This window comes from Heteronotia binoei, chromosome 1 (assembly GCF_032191835.1).
Source record: "Heteronotia binoei isolate CCM8104 ecotype False Entrance Well chromosome 1, APGP_CSIRO_Hbin_v1, whole genome shotgun sequence".
In the NCBI taxonomy this organism is placed as follows: Eukaryota; Metazoa; Chordata; class Lepidosauria; order Squamata; family Gekkonidae; genus Heteronotia; species Heteronotia binoei.
In genome coordinates this window covers 175,245,470-175,257,576 of record NC_083223.1, presented here as the reverse complement: position 1 = coordinate 175,257,576, position 12,107 = coordinate 175,245,470, and the positions used below count along the sequence as shown (strand labels likewise).

Here is a 12,107-nt window from a genome sequence, read left to right as displayed (position 1 = left end):
GTTTAATTAGACTGTCAGTGAATCTAGCAGTATAATTAAACTGGGTTGGAGAACTGGGTTCACAGGGTGTTAGATTCACTGGTATAGTGAGCCAGTAATCTTTATCTCATTTAGCGGAGTGCACAAAGGGCCACACAGCAGCAGCTTCTGGATGTGCTAGCAAAGTTAAAAAGTTATGCAGTGCCACTTGTCAGTTTCAAAACTAATAGAGAGTTCTTTATTTAGTGAACTCCATTCTAGGCAGGATAGATGAATCTCGATGCAGATGCAGAGATGCATGTCCTGCATCCTTGGATTCGAAGATGGAGAGCATTGTGGTCCTTCTTTTTGTGTGAGGGAGGGGAGAATGGAAGGAAGGAAGCAATTCCCTGAGAATACCAGTACACACATCAAAGGGACAGAGGCAGAAGAGTAAACAGGAAGGATGCTCACAGTTTTTGCCTATCAGTTCAGTTTATTGTACATGGCCACTGGCCATCATAGTTAAAAAGAAATAACAAAACTATGTCCCTAATATATTAAAATACACATTTGGTTATTAAATTCAATTATATTCATTTATAGAATATCTAAAATGTTTAAAATACCTCAGATTAAAATTGTAAACAGAATTTACAAATTCCAAAGTCTATCGATCTGGCTTTCTTGCGACCTCATCTGGAGGCTGAGGCTAAGAGACAATGTCTAGTCCTTCCAACAAAGAAGAACATTTGATGAACACAGGTTACAGGTAAGTACAGCCAGGTTTTCATTGTTGTTTTTTCTGTGCAGTCCCACACTGAAGAATAGTGAGCTAGCTTATCTCCAAGAAGTAGGGCGTGAAGCTGTTATTGGAAGAGGGTACAGAGGGTTGCTCTGTCTAGGGTTGAATCATTCTGAGAATCCACATCAATGGCATAGTGTTTGATGAACACTGAGGGAGTAGACCAGGTATCTTCGCTACAAATGTCCTGTTGTTCCTGTAGGCAGACGGGTTCTGAGCCCTGATAGAATGTGCTTTGATATGCAGTTAGTGCTCATTTCCTACTTCCTCATCATATCAATGAATGAGAAAGATGAGCCAGCAGGAGACTGTTTGAGTGAAGAGCTTAGAACCTTTCTTTAAGCTCCTAAAGAACATGATGAAGTTTGTATCTTTCCTGAAAGAGGTGGTCCTATGTAAATAGATGGATAAGGCTTGTTTGACACTGAGTGAGTATACGGCCTTTTCCTTTATGTCTTTTGGGAAAGGAAAAAAAATTCTGGGAACATGTGGAAGGAGAGCAAGTGGAAGGAGGAAACCACCAGGAAGGGAATGCTAGGATATAGAACGCTCGGGAATGCTAGGATATAGAACCACCCTGTCCTTACGAATTTTTAAGGAAAGAGATGCTTGATTTAACTGCTTGAATCTCACTTATTCTTCTAGCTGAAGTAGTCAGAAAGGCCCCCTTAATGGAGAAGAGTTACAAGAAAGAGGTAGCCAGTGGCTCATAAGGTTTAACATGGACAGCGCCAGAGAGAAGCTCCATTGAGGGATGGGAGGAGGTTAAATGTTGTCCAAGCCTCTGAGGAAAGACTTAGATTCTTACTGAGCAAATGCAGAAATAGCTGCCATGTGGACTTTGACCGAGGATTTTGCTAGTCTCTTATCTTTTAAGGATACAAGGTAATCCAAAATAAATTAGTGAAGGCAATTGTCGGGGTTTATTTCAGAATCCCTTGACCAGGAAGTAAATCTTTATCACTTAAGGCCGCAGAACTTCCTGATGGACAGGTTTGTGGCCTCAGCCAGGATATTCTGGACAAACAACGAGAAGGCTACAGCTCAGTGAGGAGAAGCCAGGCCAGTTTGGTGTAGTGATTAAGTGCATGGACTCTTCTCTGGGAGAACTGGGTTTGATTCTCCACTCCTCCACTTGCACCTGCTGGAATGATCTTGGGTCAGCCATAGCTCTGACAAAGGTTGTCCTTGAAAGGGCAGCTGCTGTGAGAGGCCTCTCAGCCCCACCCACCTCACAGGGAGTCTGTTGTGGGGGGAGAAGATATAGGCGATTGTAAGCCACTGAGAATCTGATTCAGAGAGAAGGGCGGGGTATAAATCTGCAATTCTTCTATATTAGTCTCAGGTCTTTTAGGCTGCGATGGAAGAGATCTCTGATGTGAAGGAGCTCTGGTGTATGAGGGAAATAATAAACTCTGTTGTTGCCCAAGAAGGTCAGAGAGACAAACCAACTTTGTCTTGACTGATAGGGTGCTATGAGAATTGGCTCATGTCTCAGCCAGAAGCATTTTGTTTTTGGTTTGGTTGATCAGAGGTAGAGGGGGGAAGACAAAGAACAGATCTCCTTGCCAGGGGATCTGGAAGTCGTCCCCAATGGATTTTAGATCCCTCCTTGTCCAGGAACAAAACCTCTTGCATTTGGTATTGAGGGAAGAGGAGAGAGGTATATAGAAGGTGTTCCTCACTGAGCAAACAGGGTGAATAAATTTGTTGGACAGGAACCATTTGTGACTCTCCTGAGAGGCACAGTTTAAGGGATTTGCAAGCCCATTTCCCTTCCCTGCAATGTGAATTGCATGCAAGCCCATGTTGTAGATAATGGACTATTCTTAGAAAAGGTCAGCCTCCATACACAGGGCTAGAGACTGTGCCACTGCTTTTTGATATAGTACATGGCTGTGGTGCTGTCCATGCATATCTACACATTTTTCCCTTGGACCCTGGAAAGGCAGACTGCAACTGCATAAAAAATTGCCTTGAGCTCTCAAATACCAATGTGAAGGGCTGTTTGTGAGGGGTCCCCAGGTCACTGCCCAATGGGCTCTACACCTTGTAAGAGCAGCATTCCAAACTGGGGACTTTAGAATTAGTCTGTGAATGGAAAACTTCTCAAGACTATGATAGTGTCAAAAACTAAATTAATGCGATAAGACAGAATCTCCTTGGAGAGGAGCAAGAATTAGCTGGTCATTCAAGTTAGGGGAAATGTTGTAATGTCTTTCTCTGAGCTGGGCAACCACTGTTGGCAGAATCTTTGTGAAGATTAAATGGCAGCACATTGTATTGAGGCAACAGGTGTCCACCATGAAAATGCAGGAATAGTATGCACTTTTTCTTTATTGAAACGTGAAAATAAGCATCCTGTAGATCTATAGTTGTAACCCAAACATGAGGCCTAACAGAGGGAATATAATCAGGCCTCGGATTCAGTGGGAGCTCACAGGAGCACAGCTCCTGAACCTTTCTGAGAGTTTCATCTCCTCCTTCTGAGAGTTCCACCTCCTTGTCCATTGAACAGTATGTGCAGCTGCATAACAATCCCTGTATGATCTCCACCACCTATTTTTCAACAAAATGACCCCTGGTCTGAACAATGAAAATGCTGGAGGTAAAGATGAGAAGGGCCTCCATAGTCATAGTCATACCCCAAATGGCACTTGAAGTGCATAATGACTCTGATAATAGTGGTACTGGTAGCCACTGGGGTCGGAGTACACCTTAGTTGGTACCTAGAATCTTCCTGTACTGTGAATCTCCTCTGAGGGGATGGAGGCAACGGGGTAACAATAGTTCTTCCCACTCTATAATTTCCCCTTCTGAGAGCATCAAAAATGCAGCATTGGTGAAGGCATCTTCAGAACCAGTGTTGGAACTGCAGATATTTTTGGAACTAAAGCTTGCTTTCCTCTGATGGGAGGATTTAGATTTGTCCAGTGAGGTGATTGAGGGAATATTTTTCAAATTCATGGCTTTTTTGACTAAAGGCTCAGATTGACTGACTTCTTGGGGAGATCTGATCCTATGATACAGGCCCTGAAGCTGAAGGAATCAAAAGAGTGGTGGGAACGGGTGGAGCAGCTGGAGCCAGGGCAGTAGAATGAAGGAAGTGCAGATTGGGTGTTCAGGTGTTTTCCTTTAGAGTAAACTGGAGACACTTTTGCTTCTTTCAAGACATTTCTCCTGAGGCTGGCTTTATGGTGTGAAGCCCTACAGATGACAGCACTGTTGATGACACACCTAGAGGTATCATAGTCTTCCCCATCGCAAAAGAAGCAAGCATCAAGGTGTCTGACTGGGTCATCTTGATTCCACATTTGTAAGACCTCTTAAACAAGCTTTTCAAAGCCATGGGGAATCTAAGTGATCAAAACTGAAGAGAAAGAAAACAATTTAACTATCCTTTTCTTTCAGCAGGAGCCAAGATGTGTGTGAGAAAGAGATAAAGTCCTTCTGCAGCAGCAGCAAAGAGAACTGAGGGAGGAAAACACTTTCACCCTTTCAGTAGGCACTAGGAAGACTAGCAGTGGGAAAGAGCCTTGTCCTGTCAAGAGCTTTTGAATGTCTGAAGCTGGCCTGTGCATGCACAATTCCCATGTGAGAGTGAGACTGTACAGAAGATACAACAGTGAATTTGTAGTTCTGCATGAAATTGTGTATTCCATAGATTTACAGCAGTCTAAAAATTTCATACTGTGCTTTTGGTAGATGAATCCTGCTACAATTTTCAATGATCAGGGAATTGCTGTGGGGTAAAAGAATGGTCGTAACAACAATAACAGGGTGGTATTCAGCTATTATTTTATAAAGATTAAGATTAATTCAATACAAATAAATGAAAAGGAATGAAAACTGTAGCAAGTACACATGGTTTTTCTAAAAAAAGGTAGTTTTTATTGAGTTTTAATATACAGATTTAATACGTTAGGGTACTTAATACAAGATCTGTGTTCAATTTACACATTCAAATACAAACTGGAACTCAGATCTTTTGTTATGAAATACAAAAGGCATCCAATGGTCGTCCTCTAGCAGCTTTGAAATGCGGCAAGACAGGTCCTAAGGCATGTTAAGTGCAGTAAAAGGCCACACGGAATACAAAATTAATATAAAGGATTTCTCTCCATGATGTGTGCACTTTAAAAAAGAAAAGAAAATAGGGCCTGCTCCACAGGGCAGACAATTAGCAATTTTAAAAAGTAACTGGCCAATGTTCCAGACAAAGACGAGCATTACCTTGTGTATAACCATGTTTAGAAAATTGTTTATATTGCAACTGGATCAAAAGTGGGAAGTGAAGAGTCCAAAGAACAGCTAAATTAACGTAATATAAAATATTCCCACAACTAATTAAATGCCAAATAAATCAAGCAATAGTTTTTAAAAACCCTTTTCTGTTCAAAAATAATAGCACAGTTTGCTTATTCCCATGAATTTTACTTATGAACACACTATATACTTCATTACTTCTTCCATACACAGAAAATGTGTCCATTTGGTCTGTCGCTTTAGTGAAGCTGACATATATTAACGCATCATTTCCCCTCCCCAAAGATATGCTTCCATGCTTGTTTTCCATATACAGCGAAACTCTGGATTACGAGCATCCTTAACTTGTTAAATACACTTCTTTCTTTCCTTTCCTTTTCTTTATACAGTGCAGAGTATATGGGCTTAAATTACATGGCATCTACTGCTTCTCTTACTCCAGTTCGCTATCTGTGTCTGAGTTCAGAGGTGTGCAGTAGTTAGGCTTGTCTGAAGGGACATAGCCAGGCAGACAGACACATTTGTATGACCCTTCTGTGTTAATGCATTTGGCATTCTTGCAGAGAGACATCCTGTTATTCAGTTCATTACATTCATTCACATCTGAAAGAAAAAGCAAATAAAATCAAAGACAGTAAGGTGCTGCAACAACCAGTGTGAGCTGGTGACAACTTTGCTTAATTCTTGTAGTCTAACTTCAGTAAATTTCCATAGGCTCATGTAAGCATGTAAACTCATGTAAAGGCAGGACTTTTTTTTGTAGTAGGAACCCCCTGATGTAGCCAGTCCTCCTAGATCTTACAGTAGGCCCTATACTAAGAGCCCTGTAAGCTCATGGAGGATTGGCTACATCAGGCGTGTGTGGCCTAATATGCAAAGGAGTTCCTGCTAAAAAAAAAGCCCTGGTTAAAGGACTATTTGTCTAACCAACAGCTGTCATCACATGGAGGATAAAGTTAAGCCTATTATTAAGAAACTTGTTATATCCTCAAGCAAACCATGGGACTTCACAAAGATCAGAAACGGTGAGTTTATAGTTTGAAAAATTAAAAGGGTATTTGGATTTTCAGTGTTATCATTCAACATCATGGGATCCTTCGGTTTTCTTCAAAGTTGGTCACTTTGATTGTCCATTGTTTTTATATAATCTTGTGCATAAATTTAAATTGTAAACTGAAGTAGCTAAGAAAATCAGCTGCCATCTTGGAGATCATGGTTCAAATCTTGTCTCTGCTATGAAATCAATCGACAATCCACTCTCTCATCATCCCAACATCAGTAATATGGGGGTAATAATACTAGCCTACTGTACAGGGCTGTTTTAAGGATTATAGCAAAAGGATGTATGAGATATACTCTGAACACTCTAAGTGTTATATAAATGCGAAGTCTCACCTTTTTTTGAAAGTACATGACAATGGAAAATATTTTTGATACATCTCAACAGATAAAATATTGGGTTGGGTCAAAGGAAACAGGACAGAAAGGGATTCACAGAAGCATATATTCCCTGTTTTCTCCTTTCTGTAGCACCTCCTTGTGAACCCAATAATCTAATACAGTGGGTCAAGGGGAGCCTTGTGGCCAAAGTGCAATGCAATACTGAGAGGGATGCAGCGAGGAATGGTAGCCGGACAAAATCATTCCCAACACTGCTTTTGCCAGTAAAGAAAGCTCAGCAGATGAAGCGTTTCACCAACACAGTTGTAAGAGAACTATGTTTACCAGATTGCCCCTCATCACTGCAGTCCCGTCTAGAATGATGTTCTGTCCATGAGGTTCCTCCCCTATCTCTTATCATCAGCTTTTCAGGAGTAACCACAAGTTGTGGGAAGGGGAAACCATTCTGTTTTTAACAGCTATTTCTACTGTATTAGCTCTTTGAAAGTTAAAATGGGGGTGAAAATTCTAGTACTAGATACACCAACAATACTGCGATTTTGGGGATACCTAATTTGGTGGTTCAGTGTCCCTCCCAAATGACAGCTGCCCTGGAAAGAGGCAGGTCTCATTGACCAGAAAATGACTGCACTCACTCTGAAAAAGCTACAATGCAGGATGCACATTCTGCACTGACTCCTCACTAGGAATGTGCAATTTTTTAAAAAAATCAGTATTTTTCAATTCAGGACCTGAAAAAATTTCACTATTTCTAAAAAAAATCCAGATCCCAATACTAGTATGATATTCAGATCCAGGATTTTTTTGAAATCCCAATTATTTTGTTTGGTCCACTAGACCCAAAAAAGAAAAATATCAGTTAAAGAACAAAGCTAGCCTGATCATGAGGCTGGCTTGCCTTCTCCAGCACTATAGTTATTGTTCAGGTACATTTTCGGCATATCCGAATGCACATCCCTACTCCTCACCAGTACCCTGCCACCCATCTTACACCTCTTAGATCAGTGCAGCCTGCCCAGGCATTTGTAGAACTAACTAGGGAAGTTTTATTTTATCATTCCTCCATAGAGCTCAGGACAGCATGTAAAGTTCTTTCTCCAATAACTCAATAACCATTGAACAGTCAAAATGTTCCATTCTTGAGAAGATAACTGAATGGGTAGTGGCTGGACAACTTCAACCTTTCCTGAATGCAGTGAACTCTTTTGATCTTTCCCAGTCTGGTTTTAGACCCTTATGGGACTAAAACAGCCTTGGTTGTTCTGGGGGATGACCTGTGCTGGAGACGGACAGATGGAGCACTATTATTGAGTCTTTTGGCGCTCTCAATGGCTTTCAGTACCATCAATCATAGAATCCTTTTGGACTGCCTTTCCAGGCTGGGATTGCGAGACACCATGTTATGGAAGGTAGCTTTCAGAAGATGGTGCTGGGGGACTGCTTCTCAGCCCCTTAGACTTCAGCTTGTGAAGTCCTCTTAAGGTTCCACCTTGTCCCCTATACTCTTTAACATCTACATGAACCCACTGGTTGAGGTCATCCAGAGATTTGGGCTAAGATAACATTATGTGAACAAGACTCAGCTCTATCTTGCACTTCTGGCTGGTCCTTGAACTGGTGTCTGGAGGTGGTTTTAGAGTGAATATGGGCTGATAAACTGAAGATTTAAGTGCTATTGGTGAGTAGAAGGTCTAATCTGAGATTTAAGATGTCACAGTTTTATCAGGGTTGTGCTCCTCTTGAATGACCAGGTCCACAGTTTGGAGGATGCTCTTGCACCCAGGCCTACAACTGGATAAGCAGGTGGCAGCTGTGGTGAGGATTGCCTTTTACCAGCTCTGATTAGTTATCACCTGTGGCCCTTCCTGGACAGAAAAGATCTGGTCGCTGTAGTGCATGGCTACATTTAGATTAGATTACTGCAATGTACTGTACATGGGGCTGCCCCTTGACTGGTGTGGGTGCTAGGTACCATAGCACTCCAGTCTTGTCCAATCTATACCAGCTCCCAATCTGTTTCTGGACATAATTCAAAGTGCTGATCTTTAAAGCCCTTTTTAAAGAACTAACACACCTGAAAGACTGCCTACTCCCTTATGGACCTGTCTGACCACCATGGTGATCTTTGGAGGCCATGCTTTGGATGCAGCTGCCTGGGAGAGCACTAGGGATTGGCATGAACTAGAAAAAGGTCCATATTTGTCTGTTTCAAGGACCTCGGACCACACAAACCTTTTATTTTGTTTAACGGACTAGATTGCGGTCTGTGACTTTGGGACGCACTGTAATCCACCCCCCCTCCCACGGTGGGCTAGAGGTGCCAAACTCACAGTGAGTCCGCAACAGAGTCTCCTCTATCTGCCCTCCAAGTCTGATGAGGACTGGATTTGGGGGGGGGAGGGGGAGAATTACAGCCTCCCAAAGCAGGTGCCCCCAGGAAAGCGCTTGATGGAGAAATCACAGCCACAAGTTCAGGAGTGTGTTGAACCAGTGCTCCCTCTAAGCTGTGGAGTCCTTTGAGCAAAAATTCTACTTCATGAGCCAATGGCATTAAAGTTGTGAGCTATTGCCGAAATTAGTTTGCTCTGGGACCATTTTTCCTGAGCTCAGACAAAAATGTGTGAGCTGGAGGCTAAAAAACTGTGAGCTAGCTCACACTAACTCAGCTTAGAGGGACTACTGTGTTGACCCCCACTCCCTGCGAGCTAGAGGCATCAAACTTGCAGCAGACCTCCTGGGGATGCCCCTCTACTTGCCCTCAAAGTTTGTTGAGGATTGGCTGTTTGGGGTCTGAGTTGCTAAAAAAAATAAATATTTAATTTTCACAAGACTACAAGGTTGGTTAATCTGGGAATAATGATTGGCCCAAGATCATCCAGTAAGCTGGCATGAAAGAATGGGGACTTGAACCCATGTCGTCCATCGTAGCTGACTATGGAACTACTATACCACACTGACTCTCTGCTAAGAATCTGTTTGGTGCAAGCCCCTTTAAAAGGATTGAAATGCCTATTCATCTTAGTTGGGGTGATGGAAATGTATTGGGCCTTGGGATCATAAACACTGAACCAGCAGACCTGATCCCCCAAATCAGAAATGATTTGCCTGTCTGGCATGCTGTGCCTTTATGTGAACAGCTTGTATTCAAAATACTGTAACAAATTCTTACCAACGCATGTCATTTTGGCCATGTCCAAATGATAGCCATCAAAACAGTCACAGGTATACCCTTCCTGGACTCTTACACAGCGTCCATTTTCACATCCATTCAGAATGCCACATACTTCTGCTTGCAACTCCTCAAAGCTGTTCAGGAAACCTGGGAAGAGAAAATGTTGCAAATGAACACATTCAAGGGTTACTGGTGTCAGGCATTGGAGAGCATTACTATGTTATTATGCTGAATGTATTCTGTGACTTGTACCTTGACATGACTAACTCCATTTTTGAACTCTTGTTACTAACTATGAAGTAAAAGACCTTGCATATCAAACAGTCTTAGAAATGTTACTAACCCATGCTGTGAATTCCTCTGCATAACACTAACAAAGCAACAGCTCTTTGAAGATAGCAAGCCTCAAGGAGAGCCAGCAGGGCTCCTCCGTGAGAAAGGGAGCCGAAAGCGATAAGAAGTGGGGAGAGTGTTACTTGTAGCACTAGAGTGTGAGAATGTAGGATTGTTTGGAAATGCTTTGATGTAAGGCCTTAAAACCCATGTATGTTTCAATACTTGCTATCAGTTCCAATAACTGCCTATTCAGAACTTTGAGATATCAAATAAACGCCACTACTTTTGCAACAAATGATGGTCCGTTTACTTTGAGCTCCAACGTCTGACAACTGGAGCTTCATGTCCAATGGCCCAAAGGGCTGCTTACATCATCTTACAGTGCATAACAAAGACCTGCTGTGCCTGTTGAAACAGTGCATGCATGCTGCAACAGTGCAAAGCATTAAACTGATGTTATGCTTGTGGTACATAAGAGTCTGGTCCAGCTCCTTAAAATGCCACATATTTAATAAGCATTTCTGCAAATGATATGGCTGCATTCATATAACACTTCATGAAGAAAATTGAACACTGCGGGGGGGACGGGGGGACAAATGGATACACTTCAGTCAAATGTCAATTTAATTTTGGAAGGAATACTACTTAAAATAGGAACAATAACATGCAGATACTGCTGCAGATGATTTGCAAAAGAAGAATATGAAAAAGAAATAATAAGTTCTTCAAAAGTAGTTGTGCTTTTCCATATCATGCATAATTGTCACAAGGTGTTGCAACTGCAATCGTTGCTATGCTGGATACTGATGAAAAATAGGTAAATCAACACATTTAAGATATGAGAGTCAATAGTGGAACTCTTGTAATAAGATTTTTTTTTAAATTTCAAATTTCAAGTTTATCGAATAATTAGCAAACTTACAAAACATTCATGCATATATAAGCATAAACGAAGTCGTTCAAGTCTTAATACAGAGATAACATTAGGATTAAAGAGTTACATAAAATACAGAACGTTAAGTAACCACTTACTAAATATCGCAAGCAAGTGCACATTTCAGTCAAACAGAGAAAACAAGCAGAATGGCATAAAGCAAAATTGTAAAGGAGGTTCCAACACACAATCATCTCATTGTTAAGATATATATATATACACAAATTAAAAAAAGCTCATATCATAATAAAGCCACACAGAGATAAATATCATGTTGTGTCGTGTCTGGATTGATTCTACCAAAAGGAACATTGTTTATGAAGGGTAGCCATTTCTGGACAAAGGTAGGTTTTCCTATAATGGGTTTGGAAGTGTCAAGGTTAAACGATAATTTATCCAGGATAAAGTAGTCCCATAGCTTTAAAAGCCAGGATTGTATTGTTGGTGGAGTTGACTTTTTCCATGCAACTGCAATAGCATGTCTGGCAGAAACGAGCATAAGAGAAATCAGTTCCTGAGAAGGTTTAGGGATAGGAGAGTCTTCCCACAAATTAAGCTAGTTCTGGAGTAGGGGATAGTGAGAAACCGGACATTGAGGCTATTTCTGCAAAAATTTGTATCCAGAAAGCTTGGATGATGGAGCAGGTCCACCATAGGTGAAAAAAAGAGCCTATCCCCCCACAGTTCTTGTGGCATCTGGGGGAGACTGAGGAAGTAATGTGAGATAGCTGAATCGAAGTTAGATACCAGCGTGAGGTGACCTTTTAATATTTATAGCTCTAGATTTATAGATACAAGGACCCCAAATCATATGCCACTGATCGTCCGTTAGGTTATGTTGAAGGTCAGCATGCCACGCTTTCTGATAGTGCAGCAATTGCATAGTGCGCGAGAACACAAGAAGTTTATACATTTTTGAAATCAAGCGTATTATGGGAATTGAGTCACGATGAAGGATTCTTTCAAAATCTGACAGCATCAGTCGCAGCCTTGTACTAATATCTTTGGAGTGTAAAAGGTGTCTAATTTGTAAAAATTCAAACCAGGGGAGCCAGAGGCCAAATTTAGAATCCAGAATAGATTTTTCATAGAGAATTCCTTTGGAAATAATGTCTATAAAATGGGTAATTCCAGCTTGTCTCAGCTGGTGAAAAGAAGTGGGAGAGTTCACAGGAGAAAACCAACTTTGGCCCATAAATGTAGTGACCAAATAAGTCGAGGGAGCTAAATTTTTA

The 12,107-nt window shown here is 41.4% G+C and overlaps 1 protein-coding gene across 2 annotated transcripts in view; it reads right to left on the bottom strand.

Moving 5' to 3' along the window:
* Positions 1-4,631: 4,631 nt before the first annotated feature.
* The window catches only part of LOC132575862 (latent-transforming growth factor beta-binding protein 1-like), a 368,464-nt gene continuing 360,988 nt past the window's right edge, over positions 4,632-12,107 (bottom strand). For both annotated transcript variants that reach the window (XM_060244552.1, XM_060244558.1), the window contains exons 26-27: positions 9,600-9,749; positions 4,632-5,632 (exon numbers count right to left, since the gene is read on the bottom strand). In XM_060244552.1, coding sequence (XP_060100535.1) covers positions 5,463-5,632; positions 9,600-9,749 — 320 coding nt within the window. In that variant the 3' untranslated portion in view covers positions 4,632-5,462. The remainder of the gene's footprint in view (positions 5,633-9,599; positions 9,750-12,107) is intronic.